At 40.6% G+C, this 16,081-nt stretch overlaps 1 protein-coding gene across 1 annotated transcript in view; it reads right to left on the bottom strand.

Annotated features, from left to right (window-relative positions):
* Positions 1–16,081, bottom strand: part of LOC140351528 (protocadherin-15-like) — a 315,578-nt gene that overhangs the window by 205,329 nt on the left and 94,168 nt on the right. Inside the window, exons 5-11 of the mRNA XM_072437379.1 lie at positions 14,469–14,629; positions 12,497–12,652; positions 10,882–11,001; positions 10,417–10,527; positions 6,255–6,425; positions 1,387–1,495; positions 1,134–1,246 (exon numbers count right to left, since the gene is read on the bottom strand). Coding sequence (XP_072293480.1) covers positions 1,134–1,246; positions 1,387–1,495; positions 6,255–6,425; positions 10,417–10,527; positions 10,882–11,001; positions 12,497–12,652; positions 14,469–14,629 — 941 coding nt within the window. The remainder of the gene's footprint in view (positions 1–1,133; positions 1,247–1,386; positions 1,496–6,254; positions 6,426–10,416; positions 10,528–10,881; positions 11,002–12,496; positions 12,653–14,468; positions 14,630–16,081) is intronic.

Raw genomic sequence — 16,081 nt, forward strand, 5'->3', positions numbered from 1 at the left:
CATCTACATATATAGCCTAATTTGTTTGCTCAAAGGCGGGACTTGGAACTCAAAAATGTTGCCAAGATTTCTCCAATAATGTACTTAAAAACTCAATTTCAGAAGGTCTACTTTTACTTTTAAGTCCAGATGACAAATATAGTGCAGTAGAAAATACAGATTCTTGCTCTGAAATGTAGTGAAGTAAAAGTATCCACTGTCAAATATGGTTAAGTACAGATACCAACAATTTTACTGAAGTACTTTTTCCATTGCAATATTCACACACCATGAGCGGCAAACTCTCTTACCCGAGCCACGTTTGCTCTCATGTTGTCACCAGCTCTGGGGAGCTAACAGAGGGCTGGTAAACAGGAACGCATTTTGTGTCTCGACCAATTCCTCACAAGTGTCAGTCCAAAGCCGTTCAGTGACTAGCTGTTACCGCGGTGATATCGTTCAGCATTAGCATAAAGTTGACTCCAGTTCAACTCTCGTACACTCGGGTCGCCTGGATTGCGCCACTCTCCTCACCCCTTCCGCCACTCTCCTCCTTGCACTAGCTTTGAAGTGTTAAAGTTATACAGATCTAAGAAATGCCTTTACAGTGGAACACAAGACTCAAACATGTAGTGAATGTGAGTGAGAGATGATTTACAACACAATGAAGATAAGAGAAGCAGGGCCACTCCTCAATCACGCACTTTCCGGTGGCTACACTAAATTAGCTTCACACACTGTTGTATTTGTGCTACACCCACCTGCCCTTTCCATGTAATCTTTGCATAATTATATATTGTATATTTCTGACAGGGGGTGACCAGGCACAGGAGCCTACAGCCCTCACTCAAAGCCCCAAAACGGCAACCATTGTTTATGCTACTTTTGTGTTAATCTTGTTGTGGTTGCAGAATTTGATGATGAAATGAATAAATACAATTAATAGTTTGTACCTTGCATTTTGAACACTAAAATTGAAATAAATGCATGTATATTTTCAAAGTAATTTCCAAGCACGGTTAACTTGAGCTTATAAATGTGCATTCATAAATGTTTTTGCTTTGCAGGAGATCCTCTTGCTCACCCACACAGGCACGGGACATGCTGATTAAACAAAGAGCTTTTATAGAAGAGCTAAATACAGCTGTGTTTACCTTAATGACCAGTGTGAAGCGCTGGTACAAGTCTCTGCTAATTGGCTGGAGCACTCGCAGCTCCGCCGTCGTCCTATTCAGGGAGAAGTACTGTGCATATGTGTTGGGCTGACCTGCAACAACAAGTTCAAGTTATCGGCACAAGTAGAACACGTTGGGATACTGCAAGGTGGTGATGGACACTACCATAGCTCGAAATGAAATACCTGAAATAAAGCTTCAGATGTCTCCTTTAATGATAGAATTCACTTACCAACCAGGATGGAGTAGAGGATGCGCGGCCGGTCCGACGGGGGCTGGATGTTTTGGTCCTTGTCTACAGCTCGGATTTCAGGGGTCACATTCAGAGGATTCAGCTTTTTCTGGAACAATGGGTGAGAAAGAACACGTCAAAACAAAATTCCAACGGACAAGTTTGCCAACACACAGCTGGCAGCGGCGCAAAGGCTGTCACAATAGCTCTATGTATCCAAGGGAAATAATAATAAAGATAGCGATGATGCATTGTTTTGTTCCCGCCTTTAAAACTGACATTGCAATTCTTTTTTGGAGAATAATTTTCCTGATTTAAGATTTTGTCCCAGATTGACCTGCCAATGAAGTTCTTTCTACTCATATGATAATTAATATTCTGTTACGCTAGCCACTTGTGCACACAGGGACCCAATCTGTGAATTTGTATGCAAGACCAAATCCACACGTTTGCCCTCGTAACGATCATGCTTTAGGAAAATGATCATGGGGCATTCAAGTCATTATAGATGGGGCTGACGTGCAGAAAGATAAAACACATCTTTAAAAAAATGTCTCTAAAATTCCTAAAGGTAGCAAAACTATTGTAGAGTGATTTGGGGCGAGGGAATAATAAACTGTTACGAGCTCTCTCAGGAACAGGATTTATCCAGGGAAATATGATGCTGTAGGCTACTAATTATCCAGCTTTGCTTTTGTATAAACTTCTGCCAAGCTTTATGTCAGCAGAGATGGAAAAGAAATCCCAACCAGGTTTCAGGCAAAGACCAAGTTACTTAATATAACTCAAGATAAAGTAAAAGTGCACAACTCCAAGTACCATGCTGCTGCTGCTGCCTACAACTACCAAAGTATTACAACCACTACAAGTAGCAGCTAAGTATAATTCAGCTAAAGGGTTGGCAATATTAACAAAAAGGAATAGCTCAATATTTCAATCTAATATTATTTACTCCAACAACAATAATTGGTACCACCAGCTTAAAACATGCCCAGAAGGGAAAAAACCTCAGCTCAAGATCTGGAGATGGTCCTGGAGCGCTGCAGTGTGGAGCAGAGGACACTTTTCCCAAAGTGCAAAAGATAAACTAAACACTCAGATAATTAAGGCCAGTAGTCTTTTTGACATGACCGCTAGAATATTGTTGAAAAAGGCCTATAACACGCAAGTGTCCCACAGATAGTATATCCTCAGTCAGCTCCGCACAGAGGGCGGGGCACCGTCACCTGTCCACATTGAGGCAATCAAATAGTTATATCACAGATCCATTGCAATCAGCTCAAGCCACAAGGCAATTGAAAAAAAAAAATATAATCTTGACATCCCTACTTGGGATACAGTCCGGATGAACGGCCTACCAAAATCTGACCAGACACATCACAGTAACATCCACTGACACTTCTGAATAAGGCGGCAGAGTGCAGCCAAAACTGTCATAAAACTGAGGTCTATTCATGAGACACTGCAGTACAGTTATATCAGAAGGCCCAATGGACAATACAGTCGGTGTCATAATCATGTCATACAGTCTCCATATTTACCGCCATCAGCTCTTGAGTAATCCTGGACCACCCCCTCCCCTTCCCTTCCTTCCCCTCCCCATAACCAGCCCCTCTCCCTTTTACACAGTGTGAAGGTGCCGGCCTGTGCTAAACCCAATCCCCCTGGCTCTGCACAATGATGATTAGCTATAATACCCTTCTCCAGCAGTCATTATGCAGGAGATTCCAGAGCCCACGCTACATACCCCCGGGGCCCTAAATAAATACAGATCTACTTAATATTATCTGTTCACCCATTGCGATTAATTACAATAAACTTGCCAATTATTTCCCGCTAGATTCAAAACGATTACACTGCAAAATATAAACTGGAATCTGCAAACCCATAAAACACCCATGAATTTCATTAAATTATCATAAAAATATTGTTGATTTATGTTCAAATGATTAAAGCATTATTTAGAAGGCAATATTGTAAGTATGTAGAAAGTTATCCTTTGCAAACTGAAGAAAAAAGCTTCGGATTATGAAAAAGCGTGACTGTTCCTCCTTGTTCTTGCACACTTAGCACTCTGCAAACCTTTTTAAATTAATTATACATAAATCTAGCCAACTGTGAATGGAAAACACTCAGCTCTCCACTCTACAAGGCTGAGGCATGTCGTGCTGGAGACTGGACCTGAAGCCAATCAGACACATTATGTTCACAATGTGCAGCCTCTGACCTCACAGTTTTAACACGTTTGAATGACAGTCAAGTAATGTAAGTAAGTACACCACGGAACCAAATGAACCTATCATTTAGAGGTGTTTCTGTGGTTAATTTTACAGTCCATACACTGTTTTAGGTAATACCTCTATCTGAGCAATTGCAAATGTCATTATCCAGTTCTGTTAAAAGGGGTTTAAGAAATAAAACAATGATAAACATATATGAACAAAAACATAAATTAATAAAATGTATACCATAATTTTCTGACTTCAAGCAGCTACTTTTCCCCTATGCTTTGAGTCCTGCAGCCCATTCAAACGTCTTTATTTTTAAAACATTGTCCAAATGACGACCTCTGAAACTGTTTCTACAACAAAATCCAATGTTATGGCCTCATTGTGTTGTTACTAAAAAGTAAAACAAAGAAACAAAATTCAAAAAAAAGAGATTCTTTTCTAAACTATTTGAAAATTAAATTAAAAACATTTTTTGGGCAATAGAAACTAAGAGTAACAACAGCATTTCACCAAGTGTTATTGTAGAAGACAATATGCGTTGTGAATGTGAATGTCTCTGTCATTAAGAAAAGAGATTTAATTAATTAACATTTACATGCCCTGAACTGACAGAAAACATTTGTTTTAGGCAACAAAATTACAACACAAAAACTACTGTGGTAAAATGCAGCCATGGTATGCATACGTAACTATATTATAAAAATGACTATACTGTCTGTTTACTATGATAACAAAGCCTCATCGAATAGCCCATGTCTTGACCTTCCTTCCTCCGCTGCACAAAAGTCAGTGCAGTTTAATTTATTTCAGAACATCTACTGTATGTAAAGTCATTCATATGCAGCAGTGCCACACACGCATACCAAATCTTCCCTATCCAAACAATGTAGCTGCCCAGTGCTGGTTCTTTATCTCCTGCTCCCAGCCTCCTCCCTATCATGGCCCCTGGTTTGTCTCGTGTCTGTGGGCTGCAGTGGTGCGGCGCCGTCATCCCAGGTCATCTCACCTCCAGTGCCTGCGCCGCATGGACCGGCAGAGCAGAAACGTCCCACAAATTAGTGAGACGCATGCATGGGGGGAGGGTTACTGAGGCGATCGGCATGCGGGCAAGCCTTTTGAACAGCTGCAAGGTGTGCTGGGCTAGGCTAGGCTAACCATTTAAATTTGGGTTTGTATTGTCATTTTTAAATCAAATATAAATAAACACATATCATAGACAAAAATAATGTTTAAATAAAAAAAATGAAGTGTGACTTTAATTCATTCAAGTGTATTATTAATGAATCTGAAATTGTGTAATATTTTTTGCTATTTTTGACTTACCAATGCAGCTCTGTTTGTTATGAAAGGTCATGTCTTTTAGAGTCTGTCTAATCCAGATAACGATTCACAAAATATGACAATGATGATCTTTCATGTAATATAATAAGCTGTCAGTGTGAATGTTTTGTGATGTGCTCAGAAGTTGTTAGCAGTGTTTTTTTTTAAGTGTAGGGAGATTTTTACATGTATAATCAAAAAATGGTGCTTTGAGAGGTTTTCACGGATGTAAAGCGCAGTCAAAGTGTACGGGATTATTATTACTGAATGAGGTTTTGTTCGGAGACAACTGATGGTGTATTTGGCCACTGTGAGCATGCTTGTATGTTAAAGTTGAAGAGGGCTCTAGACTGCGAGTAAAATGGTCAAAAACTGAATTTGTTATATTGTAGACGGGCCACGCTTGAAACAATTGTGTCTGTGACTGTTTTCTGTCTCTGCTCACACCGACAGCTGCGGTAGACGGACAGCCGCTTGTACCGGGCCCTCCAAACTTTTCAATGGCGCTCCCACCCCCTCGGCAGAGCTCTCAAAACATCTCTGACCACTCGTTATTCTAGTGTTGACCCGTGCTGCCCTGTGCCTCCATCCCCGGGTTTCCAGCCAATGTGCAGTCCCTTGTGTGAGTGATAATGTTCTGTCCGTGTTCATGCAAAGCCCACATTCTCAGGCTTTTATACAGCCTAGAACTAAGCATCTTATTTTTTCTCCTGGCGCAAAATGATGACAGGGAGTTTATGACAGGGAGTTGGTGACGGAAAGGGCAGCTGACATTGTTGCTGAGTCGGTCATTGAATAAACTTGGTCAAATGTGTTCTACTAGCCAACAATTAAATGGGCGTTAGTGTATCATGATGGTTTAAACTGGCACACAATAGTCATGTGTTCTGCTACATTAGTTGCAAATAATGTGTGTGAGCCAGTGTGACCAAATAAACCAGAGCCACAAGTGATAGAAGTTAGTGTAGAGCCCTGTTGAATTATTGTGTCAGAGTTATAAGAAAAGGACTGTTTTCAACATTTCGATATGATTACAGTAGTATTTCTATCACTCTGTTTTCTAGCTCGTGTTTTCCGAAACCTCAGGAGACTGATGTGCTCTGGAGTCTGATGGATCTGAAGCAGGGACAAAGCAGGCGGGGCAAAGAGATGAGGGAGTAGTGATAAATTGCATGAGTAAAACGAGACCAATTTTGCAGAATTGCGTGCGAACAAACCGCTCGTGTTTAAAATCTGAAAAGGAAAAAGTCATTCGTCGTGCATTTGTTTGTCGCCGGTGACACTGCGTAGGTGTAGAGCACGTGGCCTGGCTCTTACCGGATCAGTGAACTCTGGGATGGCCACGCGGTAGGTCAGCGGAGTGCAGTCCTGAGTGTTGTTGACGCGGTTACACGGCAGGAACATAGGGCCCAGGTCGTCTCCATCCAGGACGTCCACGGTCAGGGTTGTGGTGGCGGTTCTCCTGTTGGGAGCGTAGCCAGCGCGGTCCTGGAGGAGCAGCACAGGCACATGTCAAAGGCAGTATTTTATGTCCCCGGAGAGGAGCGAGTTTGTGCTGTGGGGAACAATGTGATCCATTACATCATATGACAGTAAAAACTTCAACGTCGTTTATCATGCCCACAGTTGTATTTATTTTTACGGATATTTGCTGGACATGCAGGACATTACTATTTTACGCAGAGCAACATTTTACTTTTGATGACTTTACTTTACGGATTGTTTTCCTGTCATGTCAGTTGTCTTTAGGTTACACCAGTGGTCCCCAAACGTTTTGACTCGAGGGCCACATTGGGTTCTAAAATTTGGCCGAGGGGCCGGGCCAGGAAAATATGGTGTGTTTGTGTGAACTAATAAATTACTATAAATTACATGGAAGATTTGACCTGTAACTTGTAACAAAGCAACAAATGCAAGGCTCAATGTACAAATTGTTTTCCAAATGCATTAAATAATGATTAATTATCTACTGTCTTCTACTGTCCACAAGAGTCTTCTCAAATCAAATCAAATCAATTTATTTTTGTAAGGCCCAAAATCACAACAACAGTTGCCTCTGAGGGCCTTCTAATGTCCACAAGAGTCTTCTACTGTCCACAAGAGTCTTCTACTGTCCACAAGAGTCTTCTTCAGTGTCAAACACTTGCACTTCCTGCTTGATTGGCCTCGGTGGCCGTTTGTGGTGAATTATATTTTCTGCGCCCCATAGATTTTCTTGTGCGCGCACTATGTGCGAGCAGTGCAGCACTAAGTGCGAGCAGTGCACTATGCGCATGCAGTGCACCAAGCGCGAGCAGTGCACCAAGCGCTATGCGCGAGCAGTGCACTAAGCGAGAGCAGTGCACCAAGTGCGAGCAGTGCACTATGTGCAGTGCACTAAGTGTGAGCAGTGCACCAAGTGCGAGCAGTGCACTATGTGCAGTGCACTAAGTGCGAGCAGTGCACTATGCGCGAGCAGTGCGCAGCTGCGAGCAGTGCACTATGCGCATGCAGTGCACCAAGCGCGAGCAGTGCACCAAGCGCTATGCGCGAGCAGTGCACTAAGCGCGAGCAGTGCACTAAGTGCGAGCAGTGCACCAAGTGCGAGCAGTGCACTATGTGCAGTGCACTAAGTGTGAGCAGTGCACCAAGTGCGAGCAGTGCACTATGTGCAGTGCACTAAGTGCGAGCAGTGCACTATGTGCGAGCAGTGCGCAGCTGCGAGCAGTGCGCAGCTGCGAGCAGTGCGCAGCTGCGAGCAGTGCGCAGCTGCGAGCAGTGCGCAGCTGCGAGCAGTGCGCAGCTGCGCAGGCGCAGCTTAGAGGGAACAGTGGCCATCTATTGGGGAAATGTGGGCATTACAGGCGAAAGGTAAAATGAACGGCCAGCCACAGTATCGTGAGTTTGAATCCGGACTCCGACATTTGCTGCATGTCCTCCTTTCTCTCTCATTAGTCCCCTTCCTTTCTTTCTCATTCCATCTACTGTCTAATAAAGCCTACGGCAAAAAAATAAATAAATATATATATATTTTTTTTTTTACATTTTGAATACAACTTGGACAAGCTTTGCGGGCCGGATTGAAAGGCCCAACGGGCCGTAGTTTGGGGACCACTGGGTTACACGATGGATGCATTAGAGCAGATTACTCAATCGAAGCAAATAAGACAAGAAAACCTACATTTAATCTATAGTATTGGCAAGTCACTGAATCGTTGGTATAATTTCTGCTGCAAATCATTTGATCCAAGTCCCATGTATACTGTGACACGTGCATAATAATAATGAATGCAGATGAATGTGGAAGCACGTGCACATGTTCAGTATTGCACACTTTGCACGGGCTGAAATGTCCTTGGAGAGATTACTGAAGTCCAATCTTACACACATGATCAATATAACAATGGGTTGTTATAATAATTGGTTATTTTTAGCTGTGTAACTGCAATATGTGTATAATTATAAACTGCAGCTATGAATGTAGCATTAATTGACAAGTCTACTGGGCAATCCTGTTGCAGTAGCAGCGTGGGATGCTGCAGAGGAGTTTGTGTTCTCCTGACCAGGAGGAAGTGCTGAGGCAGGACAGAAGCTTGTATCTTTAGTCTCCTTACATGCCCTCATGTTTTTACTTAAATATGCACAATTTGAATCAAAGTCCAGTCTCGGCCTCTCGTGTGCACCCGACTGCACCTCCATCTCCTCCTCTCCTCTTTCTCCTTGTGCTTCTTATCATTATAATCCAAGTTACGGAAAGTAAACGACAATTTTCTCACTGTTTATAAGTGAAACTAAAGATCTCATTTTGTGCTGCAAACACTGCATTTTTGCTTTTAATTCATGTTTAAAAGTGGACAATTTACAATTACAAGACACCAGGCAAGGACGTGTGGAAATAGGTGGCCCTTATTTGGTTAACTGTTTCAAACTGTCTTGTAAAGTATATATTGTGTCTACATTTTGAACCCATAAAGAGAACATGCACACATGCTTTGGAATGGATTATTTCTTTCTAGCTAATAATGTAGAGGCCTGATTTAAACTGGATTATTTCATGCTGTGATGTAGTGTATTTAATCATAGTCCGACAACTATAATATTAATAAGTCTATTGCTTTTATTTATTCATCCACAGCGTTTTGAATCAAAACTCCAGGTCAGGGTCACCTCTTCTCTTCTGCACAATATAAAACTTTATAGTCATAATTGTTTCCAGCGCTGATACCCATGGCTTCCAGAGCAGCGGTCAGTCAAGTGAGCAGCGTGCCACAAAGGCTCACATTGTGGGTATAATTGAACTCTTGACACAAGCTGTGAACAGTGCTGGTAAATACTATAGCATATCGTTTCCCTTTGGCTGCACCACGGCTGCGTGGAAGAGCTCTCATCAGCATACAGCCAGATCCTCTGCTCCCTCATCCAGGAAATGAAGATTGGAAGTGATAGTCCGACTGCTAAATGTTCAGCTGTCCTGCCTTTCAGATCTGGAGAGGTCTCAGTAATGTGCATGTGTATTGTCTTTGATTACATGCCAAGGCAGCCATTTCTATATGCTTTCCTTTTATAGCTCGTTTTATGGGGATTTAGTGTCACATAGAGCAAAAGAGTAGCCACTTGGCATAAAAGCCGCCTGTGGCACACGTCCAGCATATGTTTTACCTCTCATGATCAGTGGTGAACCGCAGGAAAAGTGCATCAATGAAAAAGTACATGTGATTTATGACTAAAGCAGGATTAATATAGTCAAGAAGACATGTTTTAAAATATGATATTACATAAATGCTGAATTAAACATAAATTATATTAAAGGTGCACTATATAACTTGAAGGATCTGCAAAATGCTTATCTCCATGGAGATGTTCTTGCTTTTCCTGGAATGTGCCACAGTATCTCCCTGAAGTGAATAGTAGAAAAAGCTTCAGTTGTAGTCATCTGGACTCAGTTTGAAAAAATAGACGTTTCGACTCTCATCCAAGAGTCATTGTCAATAAAAGAATTTAGATCGGGAACTCCGATATTAATACTGTTCTGTGGTAAGACCCGCCCATTGGGCGGAGCCTTCCTGAAGTAGAAAGAGTTGTTTGTTTCAACAGAAACTCCCCTTTGTATCTACCGAGCTAGCCTATTCAGAATCTTAAGTCCCTGAAGTGAAGTAACACAATAGGGACATGTTACTGTTATTGAATAAATGTGAAATATAAGTTCATACTGTGGAACATTCCAGGAAAGGTAATGACAATTTATGGAGAAAAACAAGTGGCGGGCCCCTCACCAGAGACGTGCCCCTTTAATATTGTTTTTTAATCATCTAAAATATTACACCTGTTACCATACTTGCAGTTTATGGATATGGCATTGGACAACCTTCTTATAGCAAATGTAATGCAGGAGCAAAAATTATTGATTAAATCACGTTTTGGCTCCTATCTTTAGCACAGATAGTGAATTTTGGAAGAAATTATGTATTTAGGTGTGAGCTGTGTAAATGTGTGAACTTACGTTTGCTTGTATGAGAACAAGATAGCGAGTTTTAGCTTCATAGTTTAGTCTTCGATTCAAAGCGATGTGTCCTGAGAGCGAGTTTGCAACTCGTACTGTGTCGTTGGAGTCCTGCATCAAGGACAAAACCATTCATGAAGAAACTACAACTAGAACTACTGCACATACATTATATAACATGCATAATATACACATTGTCATCTTAAGAGTACAATTGGTGGTAATATGTTGAACTCAATTCTAAGTATTATATAAAGTAAAAAAGTAAATAAATAAGTGTTAAGTAACTTTAAAATAATAATCTGTGAGCCAGGCCCATGAAATTGAAATGCAGACATTAGGCCATTAACAGAAGCGGCGCGAGACGCCCCAAAGTCTGGGGCACAATTTAGACCAAGTATCATTAATGTTTTTTTTTTATTCCGAATCCTCATATTATTACATTTTTGACAGACACTAACTTACTGTATCACTGGGGTTGTAAAGTACGCTGTATTCCACTTGTCCATTGGGCCCATCGTCAATGTCCACTGCCCCATTCTGGCCCGCGAAGCCCATGAATATAATTAATCCAACTGGAGTAAGCTGGAAAACACCAAGAACATATAGTTATATATATTGAAGAACCTTATCTAGTGAGAGTCCTTGCAAGCTGCTTCTACTGCTGCCACTTCAGCCTCTCACTATCCACATGTTTGTGAATATAATCATATAGGGCAGGCGGCAGTGGTCTGAAGGCATATGTGCCGTGCTGACAGAATAATAAAAGGCGTTGCTGTTCCCCGGAGCTTGAGAGGACTCCACAAAGCAGACAGTGGGCAGGGGGAGCTTTTTCAAAAGAAAGTTGACAGAAATGTGCAATCATTCGAGTCACTGTTGGACCAGTTGTGCACCACTTCGATACAATTCAGAAGAAGGTGGTCCCAACATGCTTGAGAGTCAGTCACCTGCTTTTCAAAAGGTTTCCATTTAGCCTGGAATGTTTCACAGTAGAAATTAAACTTAAACTTATCCAACTCTATCTCATGCAGGTGACGCCAGCAGGCCAAGTTACAGGTCTTTTTCTGTGGAGAGGTGAGCCTGCTCACAGATGCATGTGTTCCAATGTATCTTTTAGAAATAAAAACATCCATAACTGAACAAATGCGAAAGGGAATGGTTTAATACCATACTATGAAATATTCAAGGCAAATCATGGCCATCTCTATGGAGACAAGCAGGTGGAAGACTCCTCACCAGAAAATATTTATAACAAAATAATGATATATCAGAACTGAGGTATCAAAAGATTCTCATAAAAACACAAACAAATAAATAAATACAACACATTTAAAATCAAACCTTGAAATACTTTACTTTTACTTCAGGAATATTTCAGATTATCTGAACATTATTTCATTTTAGATCAGTTCAAGCAGGCGTGGAGTGAAAACCTTTATTTAACCAGGAAAGTCCTTCTGAGATTTGGAATCACTTTTATTGGCGAGTCCTGGCCCCAGAGGGGCGGAGCCTATAGTGCATATTTGTAGCGAAAGGGGAAACTGGAGCTTCAAGAGGAAACCTATGCGGACACAGAGAGAACATGGAAACTCCACACAAAAAGGAGTCAAACTCAGGACTTTCTACCTGTGAGGCAAGAGTACAATAGAACAATAGAGTCTTCACGCCCAGATACAATTCGTTCTAGTTGAGCCGTTTCAATGCATGTATAATACAGACAGGTCCCAACACTTCAGAAATTACTGAAGCAATTCCAAAGAAATTCTTATGATTTCAACCCAAATTGGCGACAGCAGGTGAGTACTTCTACTGTGCTGCATGTAAAACTTTGGAAGGAAGTGTTATGACACAGGACATAAATCAAAAAGAGAGAAAAAACTGAAAGTAATATAAAATGTCCATCAATTTAATGACACACGCTAACAGCAGCTATTTCATTTAATATTAAGAGCCCCGTTATGTTGTCAAACTCTCCCCGTGGAGCCTTCCAAAGTGAATCAAGACATGCAGTAAGAATGAGTCAGATAGTTTAACACTAGAAACATGTAATAAAATATATTAAGTATGCACGACTCCTCACCTCATTGACAGCGACATAGTAGCTGGGGTGTTGGAATATTGGGCCGTTGTCATTGATGTCCCTCAGAATGACACGTACTTCGTGTTTGATGGTGTTTCCAATGATCAGGTTTCGACACTCCACCATGACCACAAGGGTTGTGATGGAGACTGGCGGCTGGAGAGGGAAATCAGTACTTTGTGAAGTAAAGTACAGCCACAAGGGGGTGGAGTAGACAAAACATGTACTGAAGTAAGAAAACTGTTATTTCAAAATCATATTACTCAAGGAGAAGTACAATGAAGTAGTCAGAGAAACTAATAATACTGGTATGGGTGCTGAATATACAGTAAGTTTGAACAAATATACTTAATTCACATAAACGGGGCCAAATTGGATCATTCCTGAACAGTTTTAGAATGATCTTGAGCTTTATCAGACCACATAACAAAGAATGTGTACAAAATTACAGTTTATTTGCTAAATTGTGTTGAAATCGAGTCTTATGCCCATTCCTTAGGATCCAAATCAAGTTTGAGTATTTTAGTATTACTTAACTATCACTTTTTAGAACAAAACAAACTGCTGCTCATATGCAGTAGGCTAATTAAAAGAGTAACAGTCTAGACGTAACTTCTGATTTTTTAATCAAAAGCATAAAAGGATAAAAAAAAAGATTTGCTTTTGTTTATGAAACACAAACTTTCAAATTGTTCCAACCTCAATTCGTAGCTCACAGTGGGAAGAGCGACCAAATCCTTTACTTGCTGTTCAGTCGAAAATATATGAATCACAAAGGAGCGACTGCTGTCTGAAAACGACTCTGAATTGTATTAAACAAAATAAAACTCAACCACTTTTGAGTACAGCAGGACTATTAAGCACGAATTTGATCCTTCTGCCAATACAGCGATACATAATAGTCTGCATTTCTCTATCTGTAGTACTAGTTGAATTAACACATTGTCTGTGAAGCAACATTCACACTGAATATTGAAATAAATGCATTATTAAAATGACTGTTATATGTCAGTACTGTTCAAATGAAATGGGACACAGCAGGACGTCTTGTTTACCCTGCGATCTGTCAGGTCATATTTCACATCTGAGGCTGCGTTTTGATGTTCTCTTTTTCTCTCAGTTTGACTTCTACTAACGCACTGTTGTTTTTTTTATAACCTCAATTTCTTAACAAAACCAGCAGCTTATAATTAAAAGATACTTAAAAGCAACTTCATTTTCATCTCCAGTGTCTACTTGATGCGTCAGGGTTTGTTGCCTGCAATGTAAATGTGCTGCAGGCCACAGTCGACCTCACTAAAGTTTGGCAGAGAGTTCTGAGGAATCTCTCAGTCAGTCACGAGTGGATTTGAAACAAGCAATAAGAGAAACAAGCCTCTGTGTACTTCTCATTTCATCAGAGATTTGCTTAAGGGTTGGTTTGCACGGGAAACGTTCAAGATCCACTTCGATTGACAGAGAAAGAAAATGTAAAACGTGGAACCAATTTAATTCAAGCCTCAAACATTATGACAGCATTTTGGTTGGTTTTATGGTGCCTATCAACTGTGTCTGTATTCCTTTTACAGTTATTAGCACGGCCAAGCGTCTAACAAAGTAATAGATTGTATTTAGAGTGAATCAGTTTGTAACCATTAAGCAGGACTAGCGCTGGGAACATTTAAACTTGTTACAGATACTATTTTTCAATACTGTTACTTTAAATATACATTTTTCTGTACCTTTTCTAGTATTAATCAGTATCTAGAAGTCACCCAGTGCTCTCCAAGACTTATTGGTATCGTATTTTCTTTAAGTATCATGTTCTTGGTATTGAGATTACATCGCTTCTTGTCTGGTACAGTGTGGATAGCTTTGTTTTTTGTCTACATAGCTTCGAATCACACTTAACTTTACCTTTACCACAAACCTGTGAACAACCAGAGCTACCCCAGCCTTTCCACGTATTTAGTAACAAGTGTCTGTGACCTACATCTCTGTCCAGGACACGACCGGTGCTGTTGAGGTAGAGCCTCTGTCGGGCTGGGTCCAGGAGGAACCAGTAGTCGGTATTGTCCAGTAACGTCAGCTCGATGGTCCGGCCGGGGTCCTCCGCCCGCCCTTTGATCATCAGGTTATCCACCAGAACAGTACCTGACACACAGCACAATCAAGACAAGAGGGATTAGACTACATATGAACACTCATGTAACACGGGAGGGTATGAATTAAACAATATGAATTTGAATGGTGAACTGTGTAAAGTCTCTGGTAAATATAGATACAAACAGCATGTCAACAACCTCCGCTAAGACTCAATTTTACAGAACGTTCAAAACTAAGTAACTTTAGCGATAGAACTCTGCCTGGAGCTCCCTTGTTACAATACATGGAAAGAAATTGTTTTTTTGTTTAAAATGTTTTTCTTTCTTCCTTTATCATCATAAGACAGTAGAATCACATACAAATACATTTCTCGCTGCCCAGAGACAGCAGGGGGTGATGGCGGACACTTCAAACGCCCCGTAAATACATATTTAACCATCACAGGGCTTACAAAGACGTTCAATACGGTAAAATGTTACTTGGTTTGGCTCTAAAGTACACATATGCAGCCAGGATTCATCCTAAAAGAGGTAAAAAGTATAGTTGAGTTGAAATGTCTCCCATGCCAGATCATGCCCGCTGCTATGATGTAACGATTGCTGTGACTTTTATATTCCACAGTATGGCATTAAACTTCTATGAGGACAAGTTACAGGTCAGATCTGTGACTTAGACATAGTAACCATGTTTCCTGTAGTTTATCAAATGCACAACAGACAAGTTTGATGTAAAAATAGTATGACACATTCCAGGCAAAACAATAACATCTCAATAGAGACAAGCAGATGAATTGAACATACAATATGACTCATCAGCATACACAAATAAACAATGCAGATAAATGCAAGCTCATTAAAAAAACAAAATCACAGTTGAATAATAGAAATATTGTCAGTGGCTGCCAAAGCACTCATCTAGAAACCCACATAGAGAAGTCACGATAACTACTCTATTGACTTATCGGTCAATATATGATAGAAAGAACAATATATTTGTGGCTCAAAATGTGTGTACCATTTGTATGCACTTTGGGGAACTTTGTATTTGTTTTTTGTGTTTCATTCTGCTGCTCTTGTTACAGCTTAAACGTGTTTATTTGTGATCTTCCTGAGCCTATAGCTTTACTTTGTCAGTAGCATAAAATCATTTCAATATTATTGTTTATTGTGATATTTTCTGTAACAATAAATTGCATTTCAAAATGCGTTATCATGACGGGCCTAATGGTAAATAATCTCATTTATAACTAACTTTTCTGAAAATTTACTGGAAAATCGTTGCCATTTTCGAGCTTGCTTTTGAAACTCTTGCGTCAGATTGCAACAGGCAAAGACAGCAGTATCTGAGTAAACAGTCTGGAGTCAAGAGGTTTTCTACATCTACATTTAGAAAAATCTGTCCCTTCTCTAAAGCCCTGAGAAGTGGTTTATCTGCTGGGGAGACTAGAAAGCATGTCCTCGTGTACTTTTCCTGGACCTTTGCCTGCGGACAACCATCTGT

The sequence above is a fragment of the Eucyclogobius newberryi genome, unplaced genomic scaffold (assembly GCF_026437365.1).
Source record: "Eucyclogobius newberryi isolate DKJ021-1_F unplaced genomic scaffold, fEucNew1.0.hap1 SCAF_8, whole genome shotgun sequence".
Taxonomy (NCBI): Eukaryota; Metazoa; Chordata; class Actinopteri; order Gobiiformes; family Gobiidae; genus Eucyclogobius; species Eucyclogobius newberryi.